Source organism: Tiliqua scincoides, chromosome 5 (assembly GCF_035046505.1).
Source record: "Tiliqua scincoides isolate rTilSci1 chromosome 5, rTilSci1.hap2, whole genome shotgun sequence".
Classification (NCBI taxonomy): domain Eukaryota; kingdom Metazoa; phylum Chordata; class Lepidosauria; order Squamata; family Scincidae; genus Tiliqua; species Tiliqua scincoides.
In genome coordinates, this window is record NC_089825.1 from 115,736,375 (window position 1) to 115,762,097 (window position 25,723).

The 25,723-nt window shown below is 44.6% G+C and overlaps 2 protein-coding genes across 2 annotated transcripts; both read left to right on the forward strand.

The window, feature by feature from the left end:
* The first annotated feature begins 2,140 nt into the window (after positions 1–2,140).
* Positions 2,141–11,139, forward strand: LOC136653322 (vomeronasal type-2 receptor 26-like). Its single transcript, XM_066630232.1, has 6 exons — positions 2,141–2,307; positions 4,364–4,655; positions 6,036–6,893; positions 7,339–7,578; positions 8,670–8,796; positions 10,232–11,139. The coding sequence occupies exons 1-6, from the start codon at positions 2,141–2,143 to the stop codon at positions 11,137–11,139; spliced, it is 2,592 nt and encodes an 863-aa protein (XP_066486329.1).
* A 4,207-nt stretch (positions 11,140–15,346) lies between these two features.
* Positions 15,347–23,272, forward strand: LOC136653324 (vomeronasal type-2 receptor 26-like). Its single transcript, XM_066630233.1, has 5 exons — positions 15,347–15,600; positions 17,009–17,294; positions 18,322–19,167; positions 21,064–21,190; positions 22,374–23,272. The coding sequence occupies exons 1-5, from the start codon at positions 15,347–15,349 to the stop codon at positions 23,270–23,272; spliced, it is 2,412 nt and encodes an 803-aa protein (XP_066486330.1).
* The last annotated feature ends 2,451 nt before the right edge of the window (positions 23,273–25,723 follow it).

Genomic DNA, 25,723 nt, shown 5'->3' on the forward strand with positions numbered 1-25,723 from the left:
CTTATTTCCCAGTGGTATGCATGAAAGGAGTTTGGTTATTTTGCTTGGAATTTAAAAGGGAAAAGCAAAGGCCAGGTGCTGCAAGACCATCAAAATAGTGGAATGGCTAGGGGGGTGCAGGCCTCACTGGGTGACGCACACAGGGGGGTGACACTACTACAGGCCAAAAATTTTAGAATCTTGGTATTTTCAAATAATACCATCATGTTATATATCATTTGATGAGTAATTTAGTGCAGAATGCAGTAAAACAAACCGTTTTGAAATATCTTTATTCCAACAAAAGTTATAGCCAAAAAACCTGCAAGGTGGGGCAATGATACATTACCATGCCCAATGCTTGGGGTGTTGCCTCTCCCATTGCATGGGAGAGGGTCCTTGATGGGGTGACATGCTGGTCTCCTACACAGGGTGATGCAAACCCTAGTGACACCACTGCACCTAGGTCTGAAGTGTCCAAAACTATTTCAGTTCCCTTTCAGCAGAACATTGAGCACATTCTGATATATTTACTTCTTGATTAAAATTGAGTTGTACTGGGGTACAAAAGTGGTGGGCAGCACACAAACATCTGCACAAACTGCTGAAGAAAACAATCTCTTGTGTTTGCAGGAGCACATCAACTTTATCATTGGAATGCATTATAGTTTCTTTGACTTCTGTCACCTTGATCAGTAGTGCTCATCACAGTGTGCACTCTTCAAAACACTGAATGACAATCACATCTCTCACATTTTGCATACAACTTACAGCAGCTTTTTATCACAGTTACAGCACAATCCTATCTTGTGCTGGAATAGGCAGGACACGAGGCCTTGGCTATATCCAGTGCAAGATGAGGCCCCAAAGTGGCTCAACTGGAGGTAAGGGGAAAGTCTTCGCCTTACCCCCTGATAAGCCACTGCAACCCCAGTGGGACTCCTTGGACTTGCACCACCTCTGGAGGTGACATAAGTCCCAGAAGAACAGAGCAACTTGAAGACGCTCCATACTGCTCAGGGAGCGGGGTTGGGATCCGGCATACCTGCTCGGTCCCATCCCCACCACCCACTCCACCTGCCCCAGGACCCCCCTCTGCACACCCTCCCCCCACCCTGGAATACCTCCTCCTCGTCTCCTCCTCACCTCCTTCCTGCCCACTCCAGAGCCTTGCATCGGCCAAGCTTGTCTGATGCAAAGCTTCATCCCTGAGTCAGCACGGAGGCTGGATTGAGGCTCTGTATCCAGTGCACATCCATACTCTGGCCCAGCTGACTCATGAGCAGGCACAAACGTGCTTTATGGCGCATTTGCAACCCTCCTAGGTCTGCGCAAGGGACTTGTGCCGGCCCAAGGGCACCCCAGAATTTCACCTTAGGCAGCAATCCTATGAAGAAGTATATAAGAAGCCCTTTTGACGCCCATGGGGTTTATTTCTGAGTAGTCATGCCTTGGACTGGGCTGTAAATGTGTATGTGGAGCATAGGTGGGAGAGCAGTGACATAATTGGGAGTACTGTTGCAAATAGGGATCTAAGCAGAAAACACTTCAAGTATTTCTGGAGTATATCTGGATGGTCAATACCTGGTGGCCTTGGCAGACATGCACTGACTGAGCAGCCACAGGGCATGAGGGTGACTCTGTTGGACAAAGAGTCAACAGAGATGGGAGCTTGAGTCGAGTCTCCAGGGTTTTTGCGACTCAGACTTCAATCACTGACTCAAGTTCCCATCCCTGAGAGTCAGCAACAAGTTTTCTTTGCTATCTCCAAACATGTTTATTTCAGCAAGCTCAGACAGAAATCCCAATTTGGAAAGGGATTTTCTCTCAACCCCATCATTTTAAAGATGACTGTAATTTTGCTTCTGTCATAGTCTGTGATGTTCCAGTGATACTAGGGAAACTGAGTTTATCAAGAGAGTGACAGAGAGCATAAATATCTCCTGCACAATTCAGTGTTTGGTGCTGAGGACCTGGGGCAGGCAGGATGGGGTTGGTTTGCTGTCTGCAGAAGATATGCAGTTTATACTCCAGGCTCTTGGAAAGCGTACCCTTGAAGATTCTAAAAATGATTGGGGAAAAAAGACCTTTGTGTCCTGTGTGCAGGTTTGCAGTTAACGTAACACTGCTCATTGTATTACTGATGTCTCACACAGTGTACATGACCCACAAAGCAAAATGCAGCCTTGGTAAACCCCTCCCTATCCGTCACAGGTATCTTCAAGCAGGGGATCTCACCATTGGTGGAATCACTTCACAGATCACCTTGCTTGGTGATTTGATTAACTTTGATGAACACCCCCATCAGTCATGGACTAGTGACTTTCTGTAAGAAACTTTTATTTTCTCTGTCCCATTGCCTCAGGGCACAGCAATCCAGACTATATGGGCAAAGAGGGGTATTATTGACTAACTTTCCAGCTAGATTGCAAATGAAATTTAATGTGCCCTACCTGATCCCTTTTTTCTGGGGGGGGGGGGATGTTGTTGAAAGGGACTAGAGGGAGCTGATGCAAATGAATATTTCTGTTGTTCAGGGGAGAAAAATTTAACCAACAGGTTTTGCTGCAAGAGTGGAAGTGGGGGTGAGTACTGGCAAAGGGATTTTACTACTGAACTAAGAGCAGGCAGCTAAGGCATGGGATCTGAGGTCTCAAAAAAAAAAAAAAAACACCCCTTCTTGCTGGGTGGGTGGCTTTATGGACTCCAATGTTCACAGAAGAGCATACAAATAACACATCAATGAAATAGGTATTCCAACCATGTGTTCTGCTCAGCAAGGGTGGGGTAAGAGCAATATTTTCAGGATGTATTGAAGCTTTTAAAGAGGTAATTTGCAGACCTCTTGTTTCACAGTTGAGCTTGTTTTCCATATCCTCAGTGTCTTTGACTTATACACATCCCTTGTCATCTGTAGCAAATTTGCTCTTGGAAAAGGCCCTTGCAGTGAAAATTCAGATGAGTTAAATGACTATATTAATTAAATGGGACAATTTCGAACTCATCTGAAAGCCATTCCAAGGTCACCCAGAAGTCACCCTAAATGCAGAAAACCATAGGAGAAAAAGTTGTGTTGCGCAATTAAATAGAATAAATAACAATAACATTATATAAATACCTGTAAATGTAATAAAAATAACAACCAATATAGATCTGATGTCAACTTCTTGTAATAGTGCACATCAACTGGCTTAAGCAAGGCAAAGACAGACACAGAAGTGGTGTGATTGTGTGAGGAGGAGTGAGAAGTGAGCCTTGAAAACCAATACAAAACTGAGCATGAGTTATGCACTACCCGTTAGGCAACTTGACACCATTTTTAATTGTAGTCTCAGCTCTCGTGGACTGAATGCCTCTTCCCAGAGGCATAATCAAAAATTTGGGTATGGCTAAAGAAATATGATATTAATATTCATGGTATATATAAGTGAAAATCCCTATAACAAGCATACTGATAGTGTGGAAGGTGAATCCGGATCAGTTCTTTCCTCAACCAATTTCATAGCCCATACAAAGTTTTATCAGATATCTGTTGGGACTCATAACTCATAAAACACTACTACTATGATTACAGCTTTGCTGTTGTGTGTGACAGTGTAATTTACCATTTATTCAGTATAAGCCCCTACTCAGGGTTAGAAGGAAAGACTATCTTGTGTGCCAGAAACCACACCAGCCTTAACATATACACCACCCAATCCTATCCCCAACATTGCACATGATGCAATATCACTGCTGGAGTGTGCACTACATTCAATGATGGGGGGTGACCAGAAGGCCTAGCAGAGGTAAGTAAAAACTTTTAAACTTACCTCTGAGTAGGACTTCTGTCTGCCTGTGGGTTTCCTTGGACCCATGTCAGCTACAAGCAAAGTAGCTTGTGTACATCCAAGGAGAAGAAGCGGTGGGGAAGACTAGAAAATCAGGGATAAGATCTGGTGGGCATCTATACCATTCTGTTCCAGCTTCTTCAGTCTGCTTACTTCCCCTGCCCCCTTCCCACCCTGAAGATCCACTGAACCAACCATGGTCAGCCCCAGTAACTCATCTAGCTTGGTTGGCACAGGCTGGGCTCCATGGCAGTGGGTACACAGAGTGAACAATCCTTCTCATCAGTGGCAGGATTGACAGGAGAAGGCAACTTACACTGCCACACTCAATGGATAGACTCCTATCTACTGTTTCTGCTTTCACAGAAATATGGACACTCAAAAATGAGATGTGAAGCTCATAATACATATCTATTCGAAATATGTCAGTCCATCTGTGATGAAAATGAGCACCAACTATAGGAGCTGATGCTCTAGATGAGGCAGACATGAGTGGAAATAATTTTATGATCTGTAGAATTTCCCTGCATTACAGCATGCAACTCTCTTTGTAGGGCAGTGACCAAGAACTACCAGCATACTCTGGCCATGGTATTTGCTATAAAGGAGATCAACGAAGACCCGCGGATCTTACCCAATGTCACCTTGGGATTCCACATCTGTGAGAGCTATTTCTGCTCAAAGTGCACCTATCACGCCACTATGGAACTTCTCTCCACACAGAACAAATTTATCCCCAACTACAGGTGTGGCAGCCAGAACAAGATGATGTCAGTCATTGGGGGTCTTTACTTTGCAGTTTCTGTGAATATGGCGACCATCCTGGGGATCTACAAAGTTCCACAGGTAGGATGTGTGAGCATACCACTGACTTTTTTAAGTCAGTGACGTATTTCTGCCAAGAGTTGAATTGAATGGATAAATCTAACCTAATAGCTCTTTCCACGTTCCACGATATGGAGACAGAGAGAGCTGTGACTGGCATGGACTTGCAGACTAATCCTGTGTAAGTCTACTCAGAAGTAAGTCCCATTAACTTCAATGGGACCTACTCAGGGGTCTGTAGGATTGCAGCCCTTCAGACTTCTACAAAATGTACATTTTATACAACAGAAAAACTTTATTGAAGATTTTAGAACGGGTTACACAGAAAAGTTCATGACATACGTATTTTGATTCCAGACCCATCTTTTATTAACAGGATATGACATTCACTTAGGAACCAAATATATAATATTAACCTTGATATTATTGTATTAACCTTCATAACAAACAGTCAAATCCAAACTAAATTCTTTGCTGGCCAAATCCACATTCTGCTGGCTCCAATATAGGAGCCGCTAGAGTTTCCTTGAGATAAAGGAACGTTTGTTCCCTTACCACAAGTAAAGCTCTGGCATCCCCAAAGGGTCTCCTCAGAACTGCACCAACTATTTTACTAGTGCAGAACCAAGGAGGCCTGTGCAGGGCTCTGCAAGTTGGGAGAGGGCACAGGATTTGGTGGCAAAGTCAACAGCCATCCCTGCCCCACTCGCAGATCAGATCCTCCCCTCAGGCTGCCCTCCTTCCATCCAGTTCCTCCCTCCCCCTGCCATCCCCCCAACCTCTCCTGCCACCCTGAAAAGCCTCTCCACAGCCTAGCAGAGAGACTTATCTCTGGCTGCTCCCGCGGTGCATCTTCTCTGCTCTGAGGGCCAGCGCTGACTGGCAATGGCCTCAGCATTGGCTCTGCATCTCTAGTGCCAGTGGTACTTATGGCACTTTTACAACACCTGGTGCTGGTGGTACGAGTGTATCGCTGCACTTGATAAGATTCAGCCTTTTCACCAGCAATTTATCAAGCACAGGTCTGAGTGGACCTGTTGGCCCAGCTGGGGCTTACCCCAGGACAAGGGGACAAATGTTAGCTTACCTCAAGAAGTCTGCACGTGTCCCAACCACTCCCATAGGATGCAGTGGAGGCCACACTGGTGCTGCTGCTGCATCAGCATGGGGGTGGTCGGACAGGACCAGGCTGCCCATCTGGTAATGGACATTGCAGAAGGAGGGATTCACACAGAATGCAGGTAGAAGGCTACTTTTTTGAAAACCTGAAAGACGAAGTTGTAGCACTAAATCCTTCACTGTACTTTCTTAACACTTCTGTTGTGCTTTTGTACAAATTCACAACAAGATGGAAAGATTTGAATCCTTTATCTGATCAGAACGGCTTTTATTTTTCAACAGCTGACGTATGGCTCTGTTCCACTAACTAGTGACAGAAGTGGGCCCCTTTCTGTCTATCAGATGGTACCAAAGGAAGCTTACCAATATACAGGAATTGCCCAGTTGCTTCTGCATTTCAAATGGACCTGGGTTGGAGTCATTGCTAAAGAAGATGACAATGGAGAAAGGTTTCTGCAGGCCATACTTGAAATATTTCCTACAAAGGGCATTTGTTTTGCTTTCTTAGAAAGAATCAGAATAACCCAGGTCAATAACTTTCTTAGTGAACTGGATTGGCTGGTGAGAATATATTGTATTGTCATGAACAGCAATGCCAACACAGTTGTCTTCTATGCAGAAGCCATGACACTATTGAGGTGGCTGCTACAGCTACCAGATTTGGACTGGGTAACAATGAAGCCTAAAGGGAAAGTGTGGCTTATGACAGCCCAGATGGAACTGAGACCACTGAATTTTCAAAGAGATTGGGATATACAAGCCATCCATGGATCTCTGTCTTTTGCAATTCAATCACATGAACTCCCCAATTTCCAGACCTTTCTTCGGATGAGAAAGCCTTTCTTGACCAAAGACGACAGCTTTATCCTGGAAATTTGGGAACAGGCCTTCAACTGTGTGTTTCCCCATCAGAATCCAGCTATAGACAGTCTGGATGGGAATATTTGCACTGGAGAGGAGAAGTTGGAGAACCTCCCTGGGGCTCTTTTTGAAGTGAGCATGACTGGCCACAGCTACAGTATCTATAATGCTGCCCATGCTGTAGCTCATGCTTTACATGCCATGCAGTCATGCATACACAAGCATTGTATAATGCGGAATGAAAGAAGATTGAATCTTTGGAATCAGCAGCCATGGCAGGTAATGGACCAAGCATGCAGCTTTATATGAGTGCCACAATGAAATAGCATTGATATATTTGAATATAGGTATGCAATTGTTTTTCCAGCAATTTTTCCACTTCCTATGTCTCCCCACTTACCTAGAAGCAAGCATAATTGAATTCAATGAGACTAAAGTATAAGTAGAATTGCATAGAATATGAGCTGTAGAAAAACCATATTCATCTTTCATTGATTGAACAGTGACATTTGGGACTTTGGAAGTCTATTGTTAATGGGACTGAAAGTTTCCTTTCTGGATTCAAGATGCTCTTGTAACAACCAAATGGTTTTTCCTTCAGCATTTGCCTCTTCTAAGCAGGGTACCAGCTGGAATGGGGCTAGACAAGTCAGTGGTCTAAGCAGGTGTCACTTGGTTTTATTTACATCTTTTTGAAATCTTTTGTGTTTGTATTTTAATCCAGCTGCACCACTTTCTGGAAAGGGTTTCATTTAATAATAGTGCTGGAGATGAAGTTTCTTTTGCTCAGAACAGGGAACTGGCAGCTGGTTTTGATGTTATCAACTGGGTCACTTTCCCAAACCAGTCCTTTTCAAGGGTGAAAGTTGGAAGACTCGACCCCCAGAGATTTGAAGACAACATGGTTACTGTTTATGATGATGCAATCACATGGCACAGCTATTTTAACCAGGTAGGGTCTCAGGTAATTTGAGGCAGATATCAGTTCTTAGGGCATGCTTTTATTCTTTTTCTGTAGAGTGAATTTCATCAGACAGTGCTAAAGCCAGCTGGAATGTTAACTTCCACATTCTTGAAACGCACCTTCATTCATATATGAAATTTGATAATAAAACATAACCTATAATTTTAAAGATTTGCCAACAGTTTGGATAGTAGGATGGACATCCAAAATTGACCATTACATGAAGGTATCATAGAGACAGAAGTTGAGTTTGGCAAAAACCAGGGCCAACAAATGTACCCATACCATTTACTAACTTCTGCATGATAGTAACAGTATTCCAATATTGGACTGATTCAGAAAATATGTCCAATAGATATTTCAAAAGCATCTAGCTGCGATTCCTAATGTACAGAGCAAAGAGAAGCAACAAAGTTCATTGCCATTTTGGAAAAGCACACAGTATTATGCTGAAATGCTTATTCGGTTTGACCAAAAAAAAAAAAAAAAAATGTAGCATTCCCTGTATTAGAAAGGGAACAATGGTGGTGGAACCAGTGACATCATTAAGGTTTTTGTAACCCAGTGCAGGAGAGCAGCACATCACCCCTATGATGTACCTCCTCTCATGCAGTGGGCAGGGCAACACCTAGGGCAGTGGGTATGGTGGTGCACTATTGCCCTGCCCCACTTTTTTTTTTGGCTATAACTTTTGATCAAATACGTAGTATTTCAATGTGGTTAGTTTCACTGCATTCTGCATGAAATTACACCTCGAATGATACATAATGTGATGGTATTATTCAAAAATACCAAGATTTAAAAAATTTTGGCCAGTAGTGGTGTCACCCCCATGCCCCGCTCATGACGCCACAGTGCTGAAGAAGCAATCGCACAGCGCTGGATAACTTATAAATAGGGTGTGCAACTCATGCTATTGAGCAACATTGACTCAACGGCAAGGGCAAAAAACTCCAGGAGTGCTCCAGGTGTAATTCATAAAGAGCAGCTGCTGCTCTATACACTCTCAAGCTTACAATGTGCCAACAGCTGCTTGTCAAATTCCTCAAGCCATTTTTAATATTTGACCTTTCTTCCCATTTTTGGAGCAGACGTTGCCTCTTTCTGTGTGTACTTCCAGCTGCCCCCCAGGTTATCGGAGGAGAAAGCAGAAGGAGAAGCCATTTTGCTGTCACGACTGCATCCCTTGTGCAGAGGGGCGATTTTCTAATCAGAGAGGTAAATCATGTATGCATAATGTTATACTCTTCAGTGACATGTAAAGGAGTCAGATTGTACATACATATACATGCATACGCTACAAAGAAAAGTGCAACACTTTTATTTTCTCTTTGGTATGAATGGTAGTGCCATCCTACACATACTTACCTGGGTAAGATTTACACCTGAGTAGAAGTGCACTGTTACATCCCAATACTATTGGGCTGCCCTCCTGGCAGAACTAGTGTTTACAGCAGTCATTTAGCTTGCTGTAGCAATGCGCAGAGGTGTGCGCTGATGTAGGACTGGCAGGAAGACCCGAACCTTCCTGCATGTGCCAGCAGATTGCTCAGGAACTGCTGATGCAGGTAAGATGATGGGATAGGCAGGATGGGACAGGGAGAGTTGGAACAGGGGCAGGGGAGGGGTGAATGAGACAATGATGTGGGGAGGGGAGGGCAGAATGTGCAGGCAATGGGGTGGGGTCCTGGAAGGTAGCAGTTTTGGCAGCTGTGGCAGAGAGCAAATCATAACCCCCTTCCTAGAAACCTGCAACGATGATATTGCTTTCACAGTTCCAGGTAAACCCCCGCCCCCCACAGCTCAGCAGAGGCTCACCCCCAGGTAAAATATTTCCTTACTCAGAGGAGAGCTCCACAACTCCTCCCCCCCCCCCCCAGGATGTAGCAGTAGCCATTTTGGCACTCTGCATTGGCAGAGAAGGGAATTAATAGGATTTAGCTCTCAGTTATTTACTCACACTGGGAGCTAACAGCCCAATCCTATTCTTTCGTCTCCACACCAATACAGCAACATAACCGGGCTCTCCATCAGTGCCTGACCCTTTTGCACCCACCAAAGCAGGTAAGGCAGCCACTGTGACAGGTAAGCAGGGGCAGGACAAGGTACACTATACTACTGACTGGGGGGGGGGTGTCCTCACACCCCCAATGGCCTTACTAACCTAGGACTCTCCCCTAAATTCCCACTACTGCAGACCTTTTGCAGAATATTGATGTGCAGTGGCAAAGTGGTTGAAAATTGCTACGCGTGTAACAGGATTGCCCAAGCTGTGGGTCACAGTTCACCAGTGCGTCTTGAGCCCACATGCATATGGGCCACCCATCTATAAAACAGGAGAAAAAAAAAACATGGGGATAAAAAATACAGCCAGGAAAAAATAGTACATACTTAGGAATGAGGATCATGGGCAGATATTTGTGATTCATATTCTGCTCTGCCAGAGCAGCAAAGGAGATTAAAAAAACGATGACCATAGTGGATATATGAAGGCTATTGTTGATGGAAACACAGATTATGACAAAAAAGATAAAAAATATCATGACTCACCACTGTTGGGATCCCTAAATCGTTGGAATACAATAATACTTGTGCAAGGAGAAGAATTATAGCATGTTGACACAAACTGAGGATATCTCTTTTCATTTTTCAGACATGAATGACTGCTCCAAGTGCCCAGAACATCAATATCCAAACAGGGCCAAAGATTTCTGCATTCCTAAGATTATAACATTCTTATCTTATGAAGAATCTTTGGGGACCAGCTTAGTCAGTCTAGCACTTTCTTTTGCTTTGATCACAACTCTCGTACTTGGAATATTTGTAAAGCACCATGACACTCCCATTGCCAAAGCCAACAACCGGGACCTCACCTACACCCTCCTCATCTCCCTCCTGCTCTGCTTCCTTTGTTCACTGCTATTCATTGGACAACCTGGGAAGGTGACGTGTCTCCTCCGACAAACTGCTTTTGGCATCATCTTCTCAGTGGCTGTTTCTTGTGTTCTAGCAAAAACTATCACTGTAGTTTTGGCCTTCATGGCCACCAAACCAGGAAGTATAATGAAGAAATGGGTGGGGAAAAGACTGGCTGGCTCCTTTGTGCTTTGCAGTTCCCTGGTTCAAGCTGTCATTTGTGTGGTGTGGCTGACAAGCTCTCCTCCATTCCCAGATACTGACATGAACTCAGTACCTGAAGAAATGGTCCTGGAATGCAATGAGGGCTCTGTGACAATGTTTTACTGTGTCTTGGGCTACATGGGCTTCCTGGCCATTGTCAGCTTTGCTGTGGCTTTCCTGGCCAGGAAGCTGCCGGACACCTTCAACGAAGCCAAGTTCATAACTTTCAGCATGTTGGTCTTTTGCAGTGTTTGGCTATTGTTCATTCCCACCTACCTGAGCTCTAGGGGGAAATCCATGGTAGCTGTGGAGGTCTTCTCTATCTTAGCATCCAGTGCTGGGTTGCTGGGCTGTATCTTTTTCCCCAAATGTCACATTATTATATTGAGGCCAGAGTTGAACGTCAGGGAACAGCTCACTAAGGGGAAAGCACTGGGGTAGCTCAAGTGATTCAGATGCGCCTGCAAACTTGGACTGTTCTGAGACTACCTTGCTAAGCAGTTGCCACTTTCAACCCCCTCAACAAGCTTTCTAGGGCTACAGTCCTATGCACTCTTTCCTGGGAGTAGGCCTTATTGAACACAGTGGGACTTACTTCCGAGTAGATATGCATAAGATTGTGCTGTATTTATCCATTATGTTTTAAATAAGGGTTTGAGTTTAATTTAAACATAAGTTGGTATTAGACATTTATATTGAGATTTATATGTTAAATCCAACATTTGCATGAGATGTTCAGAGTGGGCATTTACAAGCCTTTTAAGCCTCCATTTTTTTTTTAAATGAGACTTTGGCTTTGCTTCTGTTGAAATTACTTTAATATTTCAACTTTAATTACTTACTTTAATATTTACTTTTTAATACTTCCTTTAATTTTACTTTTGAAATTAATATTTACATCCCAATACCAATTAGTAATAATTTCTTGGTGCAGCCTCCACTTCATTGAGCTTGGGAACAGAGGCTGCTGGATGTCTCCTTGCCGTACTTAGCCCAGGTAAAATCCCCAGCAGCCGCTTTCAACCCCCTCAGCTGTGTTTAAATTAACTGTGTTATCCTATCCTTGCAAACCGCAAAGGCAGTTGGTTTGCACAAACCCACAGAGACAAAGCCATGTGTTGGCCCTTGCCAAGAACCAGCCAAGGGACCAGACAGCCAGACTGTCAACCCAGGGAAGCATTCCAAGAGCACTCCTGGCTTACCTTTTGATGTTGCTTATGTATGTCAGGCCCGTTCCTGGCTAAGAGCCCAATCCTGGGCTCGGTGCAGTGGCTTCGTGCTGCTGCGCACTGTCGCAAATGTGCCGTAAGGCTTACCACCGGGCTACAGCCCATGCTAGCAGAGCACTGGCCAGCGTGGGCTAGCGCCGGGCAGGCAGTCAGCCTCAGCTGCTCAGCAGTCTCAAGCAGGTAAGCAGGGGTGGGGGGGGGTAGGGGGAGGCGGGCACAGGGCAGAGAGAGGGCAGGGAGGAGGCATGACGGGCAGGCAGGGGGAGGAGAGAGGGCGGGTGGTAGGCATGCCAGGGGATGGAGTGGGGTGGCAGGAAGGTGGGTCTGGTGGAGCTCCACTCCCCTGGATCCTGACCGTTCGTGTAGGGCTCGGCGCCATACATGAATGTCTTGCAGTAAAGTGAGTAGCCCCATCTTGGGGCTACTTCCCTTACCCGGGAGAAGGGGACAGGCAGCAGCTGTTCTTGGCGCCACTGCAGTTGAGCACCCTGGGCAGCTCAGAATTTGACTGTAACTTGCCAGCACGTCACCTGCCAACTCAAAACAAAGATTCTAAGGAAAAGTTCCCTACCCAAAATGCCAGTCTGGGGTAGGTGAAAAAACTGACGCCCAACAGCCAATCAGGGTATCAGCAAAAAATTCCTACCTGGTCCCCCAAACAAGGCAACCAGCTAGCCTCAGACTGTACATAGGGCCCATGAACACAAGCCAAACAGAGGCTGGGTGAGTAAAACACATGCCCAGACCCCAGCGTGCCCCACCTACAGCAACCCAACAGCCAAAGGGCTGCCCAGATTTTTCTGCATCTGCCCCGTAGGGTGGGGGAGGGGCTAGGAAAATGGTGCCAGAGCTTGAGAAGCCCCAGCGCAATTAATGATACCTGCTTCCTTCCATTGTCTTGTGACCTTCTCCTGCTGTAGGTCCTTCTAAACCTGGATATGTCTTGCTGTTTCACCAATCAATTAAAATACACAGAAAACCAACATCTTTTTTCTCCTTTATTGGTGAATATAAAAAAAGAAACTAGAAGAGAAAAATAGGAACAAAAAATGATCACATAAATGAAGTAAATATATACATACAAATTACATACAATTTTTCAAAAACAAGAAGCAATAAGCACTCTATGGTATAGCATCTATACTGTAAGCCATAAGACCTTTCCCTTTATGCATAAGTATCTAAAAATGGATTCCAAATATTCAAACATATGTCTGAATGCAATTCTCCATATATCACTGTAAAAGCCTTCAAAGGTTGATAAAAGTTCCTCCAACCACTTAGTAATGGTAGGGGGCACTTATCCTTCCAATGCTTTAATATTAGTTTTTAAAGTCCAATCATCTGTATATCTACTCAGAAGTAAGTTCCATTAGAATCAAAGGGGCCTACGTTCAGCTAAGTGTGGATAGAATCACAGCCTTAGCTACATTAAGGGTGCAAAGAGCACATTTCCATTCTCCTGTCTTCCATGAAATAGATATAATTCAAACATAGGCATAAACAAATATTATAATATAAAATTAATACAATAACTCCCTCTCCCCCCCAAAAAATTATACCACAGTACAAAACCACATCATGTGGGAAAGTAATGTAATCAGTAAATTGCAATGCCAACAGTTAGATTATTTCATGTGTATAATACTATAAAGACAATGAGGTATCAAATAAACCCTGAAAATAATTCCTTGTTGAATTAAGTTCATTTTACGATCCATAGATATTGCAGGTATAGTTAATGTCTTTTTCCAATGTTTTGATAATATAAGACTATCCAACTCTATCTTCCACATTCCTTGATTAGCTCAATTCAACCTAACTTCCTGCATGCTGGTACAGCTGCACTAATGGGGCGCATACTCCCGTGGGGGAGTTTCAGACCCTGGATGTCTCCTCCAGACAATGGGACATTTGTTCCCTTGCCTGGGGTAAGCCTCCACCACCTCCATGGATCTACTTGGACCTTTGCCAGCTACTTTGTTGATGCAAGTTTGAGTGGAACCAGGAAGGTGAATTGAGGCCAGGAAGGGAAATGTGATATTAGCAGTGCCACTGCTGTCAATACAGCCGCCTTCCTGGCCTCAGTCCACTCCCTCCCTGGCCCATCTGCTCCCCACTCCATCTCCCCGCCACTGCTGGACTTACCCTGCTGCGCCTGGCAGCGTGGTTCACTTGTGCTACCGCCATTTGTGGCAACATTCTTAAAATAGCTGCAAGTGGTGCATGGTGCTCACTGCCAGGAGCCATGTTATTGCAGTGGAACCCAGTTCCACTGTCATAAACCCCTCCAAACGTCAGCACAATCCTGGATAAGATTGTGCCTTATGACTTTGGATATTATATTTATTAAGCAATATAAAGCATTTATAGAAAAAAAAAATTGTAGGCTTTTCTCCATTAACTCAATAGTTAATGCAATCCTAAACAACTTTCCAGTGCCAATGCAGCCCCAAAGAAAGGGAACTAACATTGCATTACCTTGAGGAGGCCTCTATAATTTCCCCCCACCACAGGATGCTGCATGCATTCCAGTGGCACAGCTGCATTGGTACTGGAAAATTACAGCCCAATCCTAAAGGCGCCGTTGATGCCAGGTGCAGCAGCACCAAAGTGGCTACATGGCAGCTGCTATCTCCATGGGAGAAGGGGACTTCTATCCCCCTCTCCTGGGGAAAAGTCCAAGCCCCACAATGGGGCTTCTCAAATGCTGGCTATTTTGCCGGCACAGACTTGAGAGACTTGAGGTCCTTCCATCCCAACTTGGAGTTCAGGATCCTGCCCCCGTCCTGACCCAGTTCCTTCCCCTGCCCCACCCTCCCCTGCCCCCCCTCTCCCCAGAATGCCTCCCACCTGTCCTCGAAGCCCTTACCGCCATCTGGAGCTCTTAACTAGCTTATCTAGCTCTAGCGCCGGCACTGACTCAGCACAATGTGTCTTGGGCGTGCCTTATGGCACATTTGCAACACCCATTAAAGAGCTCAGGATTGGGCTCTGAGTTAGGATTGGGTTGTGTTTCTGAAAGTAGAGGTGATTCAGAAGCAGATAAAGCCAAACCTGGACTCTAACAAATGTTGGAACTGTAAATAATGAACACATAAAAAACCTTGACTTTAACATCAAAAACATGTTGTCCTCAGCAAAATCATAATTACACACAGTTATGGTATGTATATCTAATACAGAATTATTACACACATAATTTGAACAGATAACGTTCTCTCCCCGGTAATTAACTAACTACTGGAATTAATTCTGCTGCTTGTTACAACCTCTGGGGAGTGGCTCAGTGACCACAAGCAAGAATGAGAGTGAAGAAAAACGGTATATATACCTCTTAAAGAGGGCCACATTGGAATCAGTCTGATCCCGGAGACTTTGGAATTAATCACTCAGATGTCAGAATTGCATATAAGAAGATGGCCATTCCGATCTGTCTCTTAGATGCCCCGTGGAGGAGAATTTTGTTTCTGATTCTGCTGATGCTGTCATCTGACGTATCATACGAAACGCATACATTGAAATGTATGGATTCGGATCCCTTCCCTTTTCTTTACAAGTATTTGCGACCAGGAAGCATCACGATTGGTGGCATTACATCGCAAATCAGTATGCACTTTGAAGTGGATGACTTCTATCAGCACCCACGCCACTCAGTGACTGGTGGGACCGTGTAAGGACTTAATTGTTTTCTTCTTCCCAATACATTTGTGCTCAACTCCTGTTCTCTGGCAGGCCAGTTCTGGAATTATTTATAATGATCTGTGACCTTATTTTACCAGCTGATAGCATCTATCTGTCTTTTTTCTTTTTCCTTAGTGTGGTCTGAATAGAAGCAGAGACAATTGATCACCAAAACAGGAATGCAGCCTACAATTAAAAACTAAAAAATTGGAGGGAGATACAGTGGCGTAACTAAAGGGGGTGCAAAGCACTAAGTTTTGCAGGGATCCTCTCTGCGGCATGCAAGCGGCCCCCTCCCCCCTCCCCTTCAGAACCTTCCAGGCGGTGGAAGCAAAATGGAGGCAAAAGTCTCCAATTTGCTCCCACTGCCTGGAATGGCTCTGAAGGGGAGGGGGAGACGAGGGGTTGCTTGCACACTTTAGTGAGGCTCCCTGCAAAACTCCCTTCCTTTTAGTGAGGCTCCCTGAAAAAACCCCTTCTAGCTATGCCATTGGAGACATACATATACACGCTTGATATGGGGCAAAATTGCACTCTGCTGTTTCTAGGAACGAGATTGGAAGAACTGGGAATTTCACTGTAAAAGATGTATTTCAACCCCAAATACCTTGTTTTTACGGGAAAAACAAAGTTTTTCTTGACGCAACAACAGCTTTGCTAGGTAGGCTAGCCCAAGGCCTTGAGGTGCTCTAGGACAGCGCTTCCCAAGTGTTTTCACTTGCGTACCGCTTGGCAGCCCATTTCCATAAATTGTATCTCTCATATTAGCAAAATGTGTGTAATGAATATAATTGCTGTTGTTTCAAATTTATATATTTTCAACTACTGAATGTTATCTGGAAATACACAAATTGATGACCAGAAATTAATGGTTGTTGAGGCTTTCTCAGCCTCTTAGCTGCCTTCATTCCTATGCTGCCAGCCCCACTAGGCTTTCCAATGCAGACTTGCAATTTCCTGCCACTATTCAATTCTTTTTTCAAGTACCCCTAGAGGTCATGGCAAGTACCCTTGGGGGTACTCATACCCCAGGTTGGAAACCACTACTCTAGGTGTATTCCCTGTTGCTTGACAGGGGGTTGGACTAGATGACCTTTTATGCCCCTCCCAAATCTAGTTTCTATGATTCTATGACAAATATGCTGTTACATAATGCATTGATTAAATAAAAGGCAGTATTATTAAACACTCAGTGGTCACGCCATCAATTTTTAAAGAAATGTAGAATTTATAACATTGCAAAGGTAAAGCAAGCAGTCACTACCAAAAGGAAAGCTTTCTTTTCTTGCTGCTTACATTTGCACATGCATAGCACATGTATGTGCTCTTAATGTATAGACCTGTTAGTCACTCAGTGGAGAAATTCTCTGTAATATAGCAAATGACTCCCATTACAGTGTCCTGGGTAAAAACTACCAGCATACCTTGGCTTTGGTATTTGCTGTGGAGGAGGTGAATGCAAACCATGAACTCTTACCTCATGTCACCGTGGGCTTCCACATCTGTGACAGCTACGTCCATGGGACACCCCGGGCCGTGATGGAACTTCTTTTCACACAAAAATCATTTATTCCCAACTATACGTGTGGTGTACAGAACAGCTTGATAGCAGTCATTGGGGGACTTTATTCTGTGATCGCTAAGGACATGGAAATCTTCCTGAGCAGCTACAAAATTCCACAGGTAGAATAAGCACATGGTGAGAACAAAAGATTCATATTTCATTTGTCTTTTGAGATGTGGCATTGTGTTGCCGACTCAGGGAGGAGCTTGTCTGAGATAGACTTGCAGAGTTGTCCATGAAGTACTGGGGGAAAACAAAACACGTTCCTGAAAGTGTTTTGCCTTTCTAGTGGTCAAAGTTTCTTATTCAAGGGATTATGGGGAATTACATTCATTTTTATAGCTAAGAACATTTGCACGGATAATAAAGTCAATTATTTGGGAGACACATATCTTAAGAATGCCTCATGTTATTTCCATAGAGTATGAAGCTATGGTGAATACCAATTATTATTATTATTATTATTATTATTATTATTATTATTATTATTATTATTATACCGCTTTTCAACAAAAAGATCACAAATGGTTTACAGAGAAAAATCCAATAACTAATGGCTCCCTGTCCCAAAAGGGCTCACAATCTAAAAAGATGCAAAAGAACACCAGTAGACAGCCACTAGAAAAGACAGTGCTGGGGTGAGGAGGGCCAGTTACTCTCCCCTTGCTAAATAAAAGAGGAGCACCCACTAGAAAAAGTGCCTCTTACCCAGTGAGCAGGACCCCATACCTAGTATGTTCTGCACCCCTGACTAAAGTACAGTGTATGTGGATGGTTTGGAGTGGGGGTATGTTGGATTAGATCTTCTCCAGACTTTGGAACTCCCTGACTCAAGAAGTTCTTTATTGGGAACTCATTTCCTCTCTGCTTTTTATCACCAACTGAAAACAAATGTGAATTCACTGAATTGATAATATATGTTAACACAGAAATACATATTTCTTCTGGACTGATCATATTTACAGTACACCAGAAAACACTGAATCTTCCTTGTATGTTTTGTATTGACTGCAGACAAAACTGACTATAGAATTAAAATTACACATATATCACTATTAAGGCAGACAGTCACATTTCCTTTTAAAAAATTATGTTCTTTCTTTTCTTATCCATACCCCCTACCCCTCCATTTGATTGTCTCTGAAGTTTACATATGGCTGTGCTTCAGGAATGGATGATGACAAAGAACATTCCTTCTACCAGCTGGTCCCAAATGAAGCCCACCAATATAAGGGTATAAGTGAACTACTTCTGCACTTCAGATGGACATGGGTTGGGGTCCTTGCTAAAGATGATATAAATGGTGAAATATTTGTGCAAAACTTATTCATGGTGTTTCACCTGTATGGCATCTGTTCAGCTTTCCTAAAAAGGTTTAAGGAAGTTTATAGCGACGGCATTTTGGATACAGTGAATTGGATGCTAGACATAAACAGTGCGGTCATGAAAAGCAATGCTAATGTCTTGGTTGTCTATGCAGATCACATACTGGATTTGCGATGGTTGTTTTATATATCAGAACTAGGATTAGAAATGGAACTTGAAGGTAAAGTGTGGATTTTGACTGCTCACATGGAGCTTACAGCATTGCCTTTTCAGAAGAGTTGGGCTGTACAAGACATTCATGGTGCTCTGTCCTTCACAATACATTCAAATGATGTGACAGGATTCAACAGCTTTCTTCAGACCAGGAATCCTTTCTTGTCGAAAGAAGATGGTTTTATCAGGGACTTCTGGGAACAGGCATTTGACTGTGTTTTTCCAAATTCATTTGCTGGCACTGAAGGCGAGACTCTCTGCACTGGGACCGAGAAACTAGAGAGTCTTCCTGAGGCTTTTTTTGAACTCAGCATGGTGGGCCATAGTTACAGCATCTACACTGCTGTATATGCTGTTGTGCATGCATTACATGACATGAAATTGCACCAAGCCAAACACAGAACAAAGTTGACTGGAGAGAGACAGTATCTTCAGAGTCAGCAGTCATGGCAGGTAATGAGCCGAGAAGTGACTGGGCAGGGAACATTTGCAAACATTTGTGTCACTTATCTTAGATAGGAACTGGTATTCTCTCCTACACTCCCATGTTGAGGGAAGCTCAAATCTTACCTCCAAGTAAGCACTTAACAATGGGCAATGAGCAGATTGGATCTTACAGTTAACTGAGATCTACTGGTGCATCAAATAATGCTAGAGTAACAACTCTCCAATTTCTTAACAATCAGCAAGGTTCAAAACGATGCTTGGGTGTTGATTACTCATTAGGAAGAAAATTGGGAAATTTGAGCTTGAGAATTCTCCTTTGGAAAAGTCTCTGAATTAGACTTTCAAGAGTGGATGTGGGGTGGGGTGAGGTGGTTATACTATACTGGGTCTAATGGTACAAGGATCTGACTCCAATCGAGGTCAACCTATTTTGTTACCCATTTGCATCTCTTTGGAAAGTGTGTTTTCATTTTTCTATCTAGCTCCACCACTTCCTGAAAGGAGTCTCATTTAACAACAGTGCTGGAGACAAGGTTTCTTTTAATCAGAAGAGGGAATTGGTCTTGGGGTTTGACATTATAAACTGGGTCACTTTTCCAAATCAATCTTTTAAGAGAGTGAAAGTCGGAAAGCTGGATCTCCAGGCTCCCTTAGGCAGAATGTTCACCATTCATGATGATGCCATCATATGGCACAGGAGGTATAACCAGGTAGGAATTGACCACAGGTAATGTCACAATTTTTCACTCAATCTGAAAGAGTGAGTGTAGTGAGTGAGTGTAGTGAGGAAAGACTGCAGTGTTACTGGGAGTATAAAAGTGGTGATAATAGTGGCGGCAGCAATATTGCCACTCCAGAGGCCCAATCCTATCTAAATTCCCAATGCTGAGGCAGCTATGCCAACTGGGAGAGTGCTGCAACCTATAGTGGGGGGGAGGGCAGTCATGGAAGCCTCTCCAAGGTGAAGGAATGTTTGCTCCTCTACCTTGGGGCTGCTTTGCAGCTGCATTGGCACTGGGCAGTATTGGATCCCAGGCAATATGTCCATAGTATGTAAGACTTAAGGCACTGAACGTAATTGTCCCAGTCCTTTATCATAAGGGGAAAACAGAACTAATGGTGTCATTTGCCATACATAAAAATCTTCATCATCCCACTGCATAATCCCAAGGTTGATGGCCAGATGAAGCTTCACTCCTTTTGATCATGGCACTATAGCTGTGGAATGCACTGTCAGGGACGCCCATCTGACTTCTGCAAAGCGGTGAACAGCTAGCTATTCCATAAGGTGTTGGGGAAATTGCACGTGCCTTCCTTTATACCAGTTCTCTTCAACTTGTGGGTTGTGACCCCAAAGGAGTTGCAAAACCTCATTTGGGAGGTCATGGCAAATTTCCTAAGCCTGTGCAAGAGTGGGCTTGGATTCAATCCAGTAATGGTACTGTCTTATCAAAACTGAGTTCTTGATATAATCCTGAACAGCCTCTTCTTGCTGTCTTACCCTACTGTCTTTGGGCTACTACCTCATAGGGCTGTTGTAAAGATAAAAGGGGTAGAGGGAAATGGGACAGGTGGGGGCAGAGGGTGGGCTCATCGGGACCTAGGAGGGAGGGCGGGATCTGCACTAGGTCCCCAGCCTCATAATTTCCTTATTTAACTACTGAAGTTGTGGCTTGAAAAATGTTGAGGACCACTGCTTTATACTATTCTTCGTTGATGTGTTTATTTTTCTGGTAGTGGTAGTTAGTGGTTTTCTTGTTGTTTTCTAGCATATATTTTTCGGGAGTCATTTTGAAAGGTTTTGTTTAGTAAAAGCAAAGCAGGAAATGATTGTTCTAAATTGAAAAGATGAATAATAACAAAAACAACCACAATAAGTTGCTTTTTCCATTTATGCACCAGGTATTGCCGCTTTCTGTATGTAATGATAACTGCCACCCTGGTTACAGAAAAGAAATACAGGAAGGGAACCCATTTTGCTGCTATGATTGCATCCCGTGTCCAGACGGGAAGATTTCAAGTGAGAAGGGTAAGAGACATAGAGCCCAGTCCTGAACTCGGCATGCTGGCTCACTGCTGGTGCTAGCCAAGTGCTGGCCGGCGCTCGGCTAGCATCAGGCAAGTGCCAGAGCTCCACCGCTCAGCAGTCACGTGGACTGCCAAGTGGTGGAGAGGTAGGTGAGGCATGGGGGGAGGTGGGAGGAGGAGTACTGGGGCAGGGGGAGGAGGAAGGAGGGCGGGGAGAGGGCAGGGAGGAGGCGTTTCAGAGGGATGTAGCGGGGCACGAGGGAGGCGGGACCACTGGAACTTCATTCCACTGGATCCAGAGCCTACATGTCAGGATCACCACCTTTGGGTCGGTGTAGAATGGAGTAGCCCCATTGCAGGGCTACTCGCTTTACCCAGGGGAAGAGGACGAAAGTCCCTTTCACCTGAGGAGCCTCTGACGGCTGCCTGGAGCATGCAGGATGCAGCAGCAGCCATTTTCGGTCCCATTGCAGCCCAGCACGCTGGGCAGTTCAGGACTGGGCTGTGTCTAAAGCACATTTATCAACACATGGCAGGAAGAGGGAGTGACATGTGCTGGCAAGCCTCTTCTTATGCAAATGTACTTCAAAGTGATGCCCTTCCCACTGATCATTAGTATATCACTAATCGGAGGGAGGATCTCTTCAGACAAATGCCCTACTTTGGCTAGCAGGGTGTGCTTGCGAGTGCATGAGCTTGCATCTTGCCAATGCACTCTCCTTGTCTCCCCCCGAGACCAGAGGGTAATGTACAGGGTTTAGGCACACCAGCATAGGGGTATTCTGTGCTGAGTTATCTATTGATCCCAAAGTATATGGGCAGCAGATCCATGTACATTTAACAATGGAGACCAAATCTTATGCAGGTGCAGAAGTCCAACTTTCCCCCTTCTCTGATTTAAAAATGGAAATGAAGTTTGTTTTCCTCTGAAAATTAAAAAGCAGTGTAATTCAAATGCACCTATTTACTTCTAGAGAAGCAAAAACATACATTTGGGTAGACCACTACAGTTCTATAAAAAGAGGAACGCTGAGAGGATCTCAGTGTGTTCAGACTTCTAAATAGACATGGTAGCCATTTTACCACTAAAAGATGTCAGAGACTTACAGTATGGCATTTGATTTATTCCACAACTTCCTTCCTTCCTTCCTTCCTTCCTTCCTTCCTTCCTTCCTTCCTTTCAGACATGGAGGTCTGCTTTCAATGCCCAGAAGGTCATTACCCCAACATGGACAAGAATACATGCATTCCCAAGAATGCGACTTTCCTATCTTATGAAAATAATTTGGGGATAGCTTTAGCCATGTTGGCACTTTTGTTTTCTTCAGCCACAGCCCTGATTCTAGGAATGTTTATGAAGCACCGGAACACTCCCATTGTCAAAGCCAACAATCGGAACCTCACCTACACCCTCCTCATCTCCCTTATGTTCTGCTTCCTCTCTTCCTTGTTGTTCATTGGCAGTCCTAAGAAAGTGACGTGTCTCCTCCGCCAAACTGCCTTTGGCATCATCTTCTCAGTGGCTGTTTCTTCTGTGTTGGCAAAAACCACCACTGTGGTTCTAGCTTTCATGGCCACCAAGCCAGGGTCCAATTTGAGGAAATGGATGGGGACAAAACTGACCAACTCCATTGTTATTTCCTGCTCCCTTTTCCAAGTTGGCATCTGTACTGTGTGGCTTGCCACCTCTCCCCCATTCCCAGATGTTGACATGCATTCAATGAGTGAAGAAATTGTGTTAGAGTGCAATGAGGGATTACCCTCCATGTTCTACTGTGTCTTGGGCTATATGGGCTTCCTGGCCATTGTCAGTTTCTCTGTGGCATTCCCGGCCAGGAAACTACCTGACAGTTTCAACGAAGCCAAGTTTATCACTTTCAGCATGCTGGTCTTTTGTAGTGTTTGGCTGTCCTTTGTCCCAACATACCTGAGCACGAAAGGGAAATACCTGGTAGCTGTGGAGATCTTCTCCATCTTAGCCTCCAGTGCTGGATTGCTGGGTTGCATCTTTGTCCCTAAATGCTACATCATTTTGCTGAGGCCTGAACTAAATAGCAAGGAACAATTAATAAGGAGACACTGAAAAGAAAAAAAGTGCAATCCAGTATATATGCACGCACTGGAACATTTTCTGAAATGAGCTGTTTTCAGCATGTGAAACTTTAACAAAATTCTTCCTAAATTCCCATTAAAAAAGGATTAAGTTCAAAGTTAGTTGGAAGCTTTTTAAAATGAGCTAATTCAAAGTGCTCCTCCAGATTGTTTCCAGAGAAATGTTGTACCTAGGGAATGGTTGGCAACCTTCAGTCTCGAAAGACTATGGTATAAGCCTACTGCACCCGGTATTCCCATGCGGTCTCCCATCCAAGTACTAACCAGGCCTGACCCTGCTTAGCTTCCAAGATCAGAAGAGATCAGGCATGTGCATGGTAACAGTTGCTGTTGTACCTAGGGAATGCTGGGAACATGGCTATGGAGCACACTACTGTTAGGCTTCTACCCATTCCCACTGTACCCGGGCACAACTACATCTGAACACTGCTAGGGATAGAGCTGAAATCTGATATAAGGCACCTTCAGATTGAGGGTGCCTGTTTGGGGTGATGGTGGATGTAAACCTTTGTTTAACAATTTTTACTCAAGAATGTGATGTAAACACTATAGTATTGTGTAATTGTCATTATTTTTCTTTGGGCAGTGGAATATATCATTCATTGTTGTCCTCTTGCAATGCTTCATAGATGCTCACGCAGATGTACTTCCACAGTACAGAGGGCAAACATAAATGAATGTAAGGATCTGAAAGTGGAAGCAACATTTTGTTACCCTGCACATGCCCAATCTTGTCTGATCTTAGAAGTTAAGCAGGGTCAGGCCTGCTTAGTACTTGGATGGGAGACCGCCTGGGAATACTGGGTGCTGTAGGCTTATAACATAGTCTTCGAGACTGAAGGTTGCCAACCATTTGCAATTAGGGCATGCTGTATGACTTTGTGAAACAAAAACTGGAAGGTTTCAAATGGAGCTCTGCTTCTGAACCAGAATTAAGAGCCAGTGTGCTGTAGTGGTTAGAGCAGGGGTCTTCAAACGTGTTGGCAGGAGGGCCGCATTGTATATCTGACATGGTGCCGTGGGCCTGAACATAAATAAATAATAAATATATGGAGGACCAATGTGCTGAGAGTTTGATTGAAGTGGGTGCACTGGAAGGGGGAGGGAAGCAAAAGACAAAATTGTCTTCCATAGGAAGAGGGGAATGGAATTTGAAAAAAAAGAGCTGAAAAAGCATGGGTATATACCACATTCAGCCACTAGAGGTAATTACGTTACATTACATTCAGCTCCTCTAGTGACTGAATTCAGTATATACCCATGCTGGGAGATCCTGAATTGCATCTTTTTGAGCTATTCTTAGCCCTGAGAGGATGGGGAACTGTGTAGGTTGGATAAAATCCTCGAGAGGGCTGGATGTGGCCTGCGGGCCAGAGTTTGGAGACCCCTGGGTCAGAGTGTGGGACCTGGAGGAGGAAGACCTGGATTCAAATCTCCAGCCCACCAGAGAGCTGATTCAGCTGATTCTGGTCACAATCCTATGCAGCGCAATTCTAAACCTCGCCTGAGCTGGTGCGGCCATCTGTCTGCTGGCTCAGAGTTTTGGAAATGTGCCATCAAGCATTTTTGCAACTACTTGTGAGCCAGTAGTTCCAGCTCAAAGGCCTGCACCAGCCCTCCAGCACTGCATCCAGGAGCAGCACCGGCCTGAGCAGGTAGTGCAGGTGCGGCACAGGGGCATGGGGAGCTTGGTATGGGAGCGCCCACATTCCTAAGTGTGTTTTGTGTGTGTCTGATTGTAGACTTTTCTGTCAATTGCAACTGCTCACACTTAGAGTCTACCTGTGTGAATGAATGAGACACTTAATTGTTTTGGCCTTGATTCGCTTTCCCTACTCTTGTAATTGTCAGGGTCCCTCTGACTTACCTTGGGGAGACCTGGGACAAGGGGCTGCTTGCAGTGCGACAGGGGGCTTGAGGCAAGAAGAAGGCTGACCCCGAGGCCAGCTGTGGAGGAACACTGACTGGGAGAGCCAGGAAAGGAGGAGGGTGGAGGAGTGTGAGGGCCCAGCCTTTTAGCCATCTCAAGGAGGAAGGGGCAGGGCTTGGAGGGGCAGGTAAGCAGCACACAGCCTAGCCAGGCCAGGGATGATGGCAGTCTGGGCTAGGCAGCCGGCTGGAGCAGAAGCCAGCCTGCCTGAGAGCCAGGGCTCCCTGGGAGTCCAGGAGCCCCAGCAGGTGGGGAGAAGGACCAGGGTGACGCAACCCCCCACATTCCTTTCTGTGGCCCCCATGCCTGTGTCATTGCTGCTTGAGCTGGAATCCTCAGTGCCCCACTGCTGCCTCTCACACCTGGGAGGGTTCACCGAAACCCGGGGCCCCACAGTAACATTATCCCAAAATATCCCTGCCCGAAGGGGGACATGATTGAGACATACAAAATTATGCAGGGGATGGACAGAGTGGATAGAGAGGTGCTCTT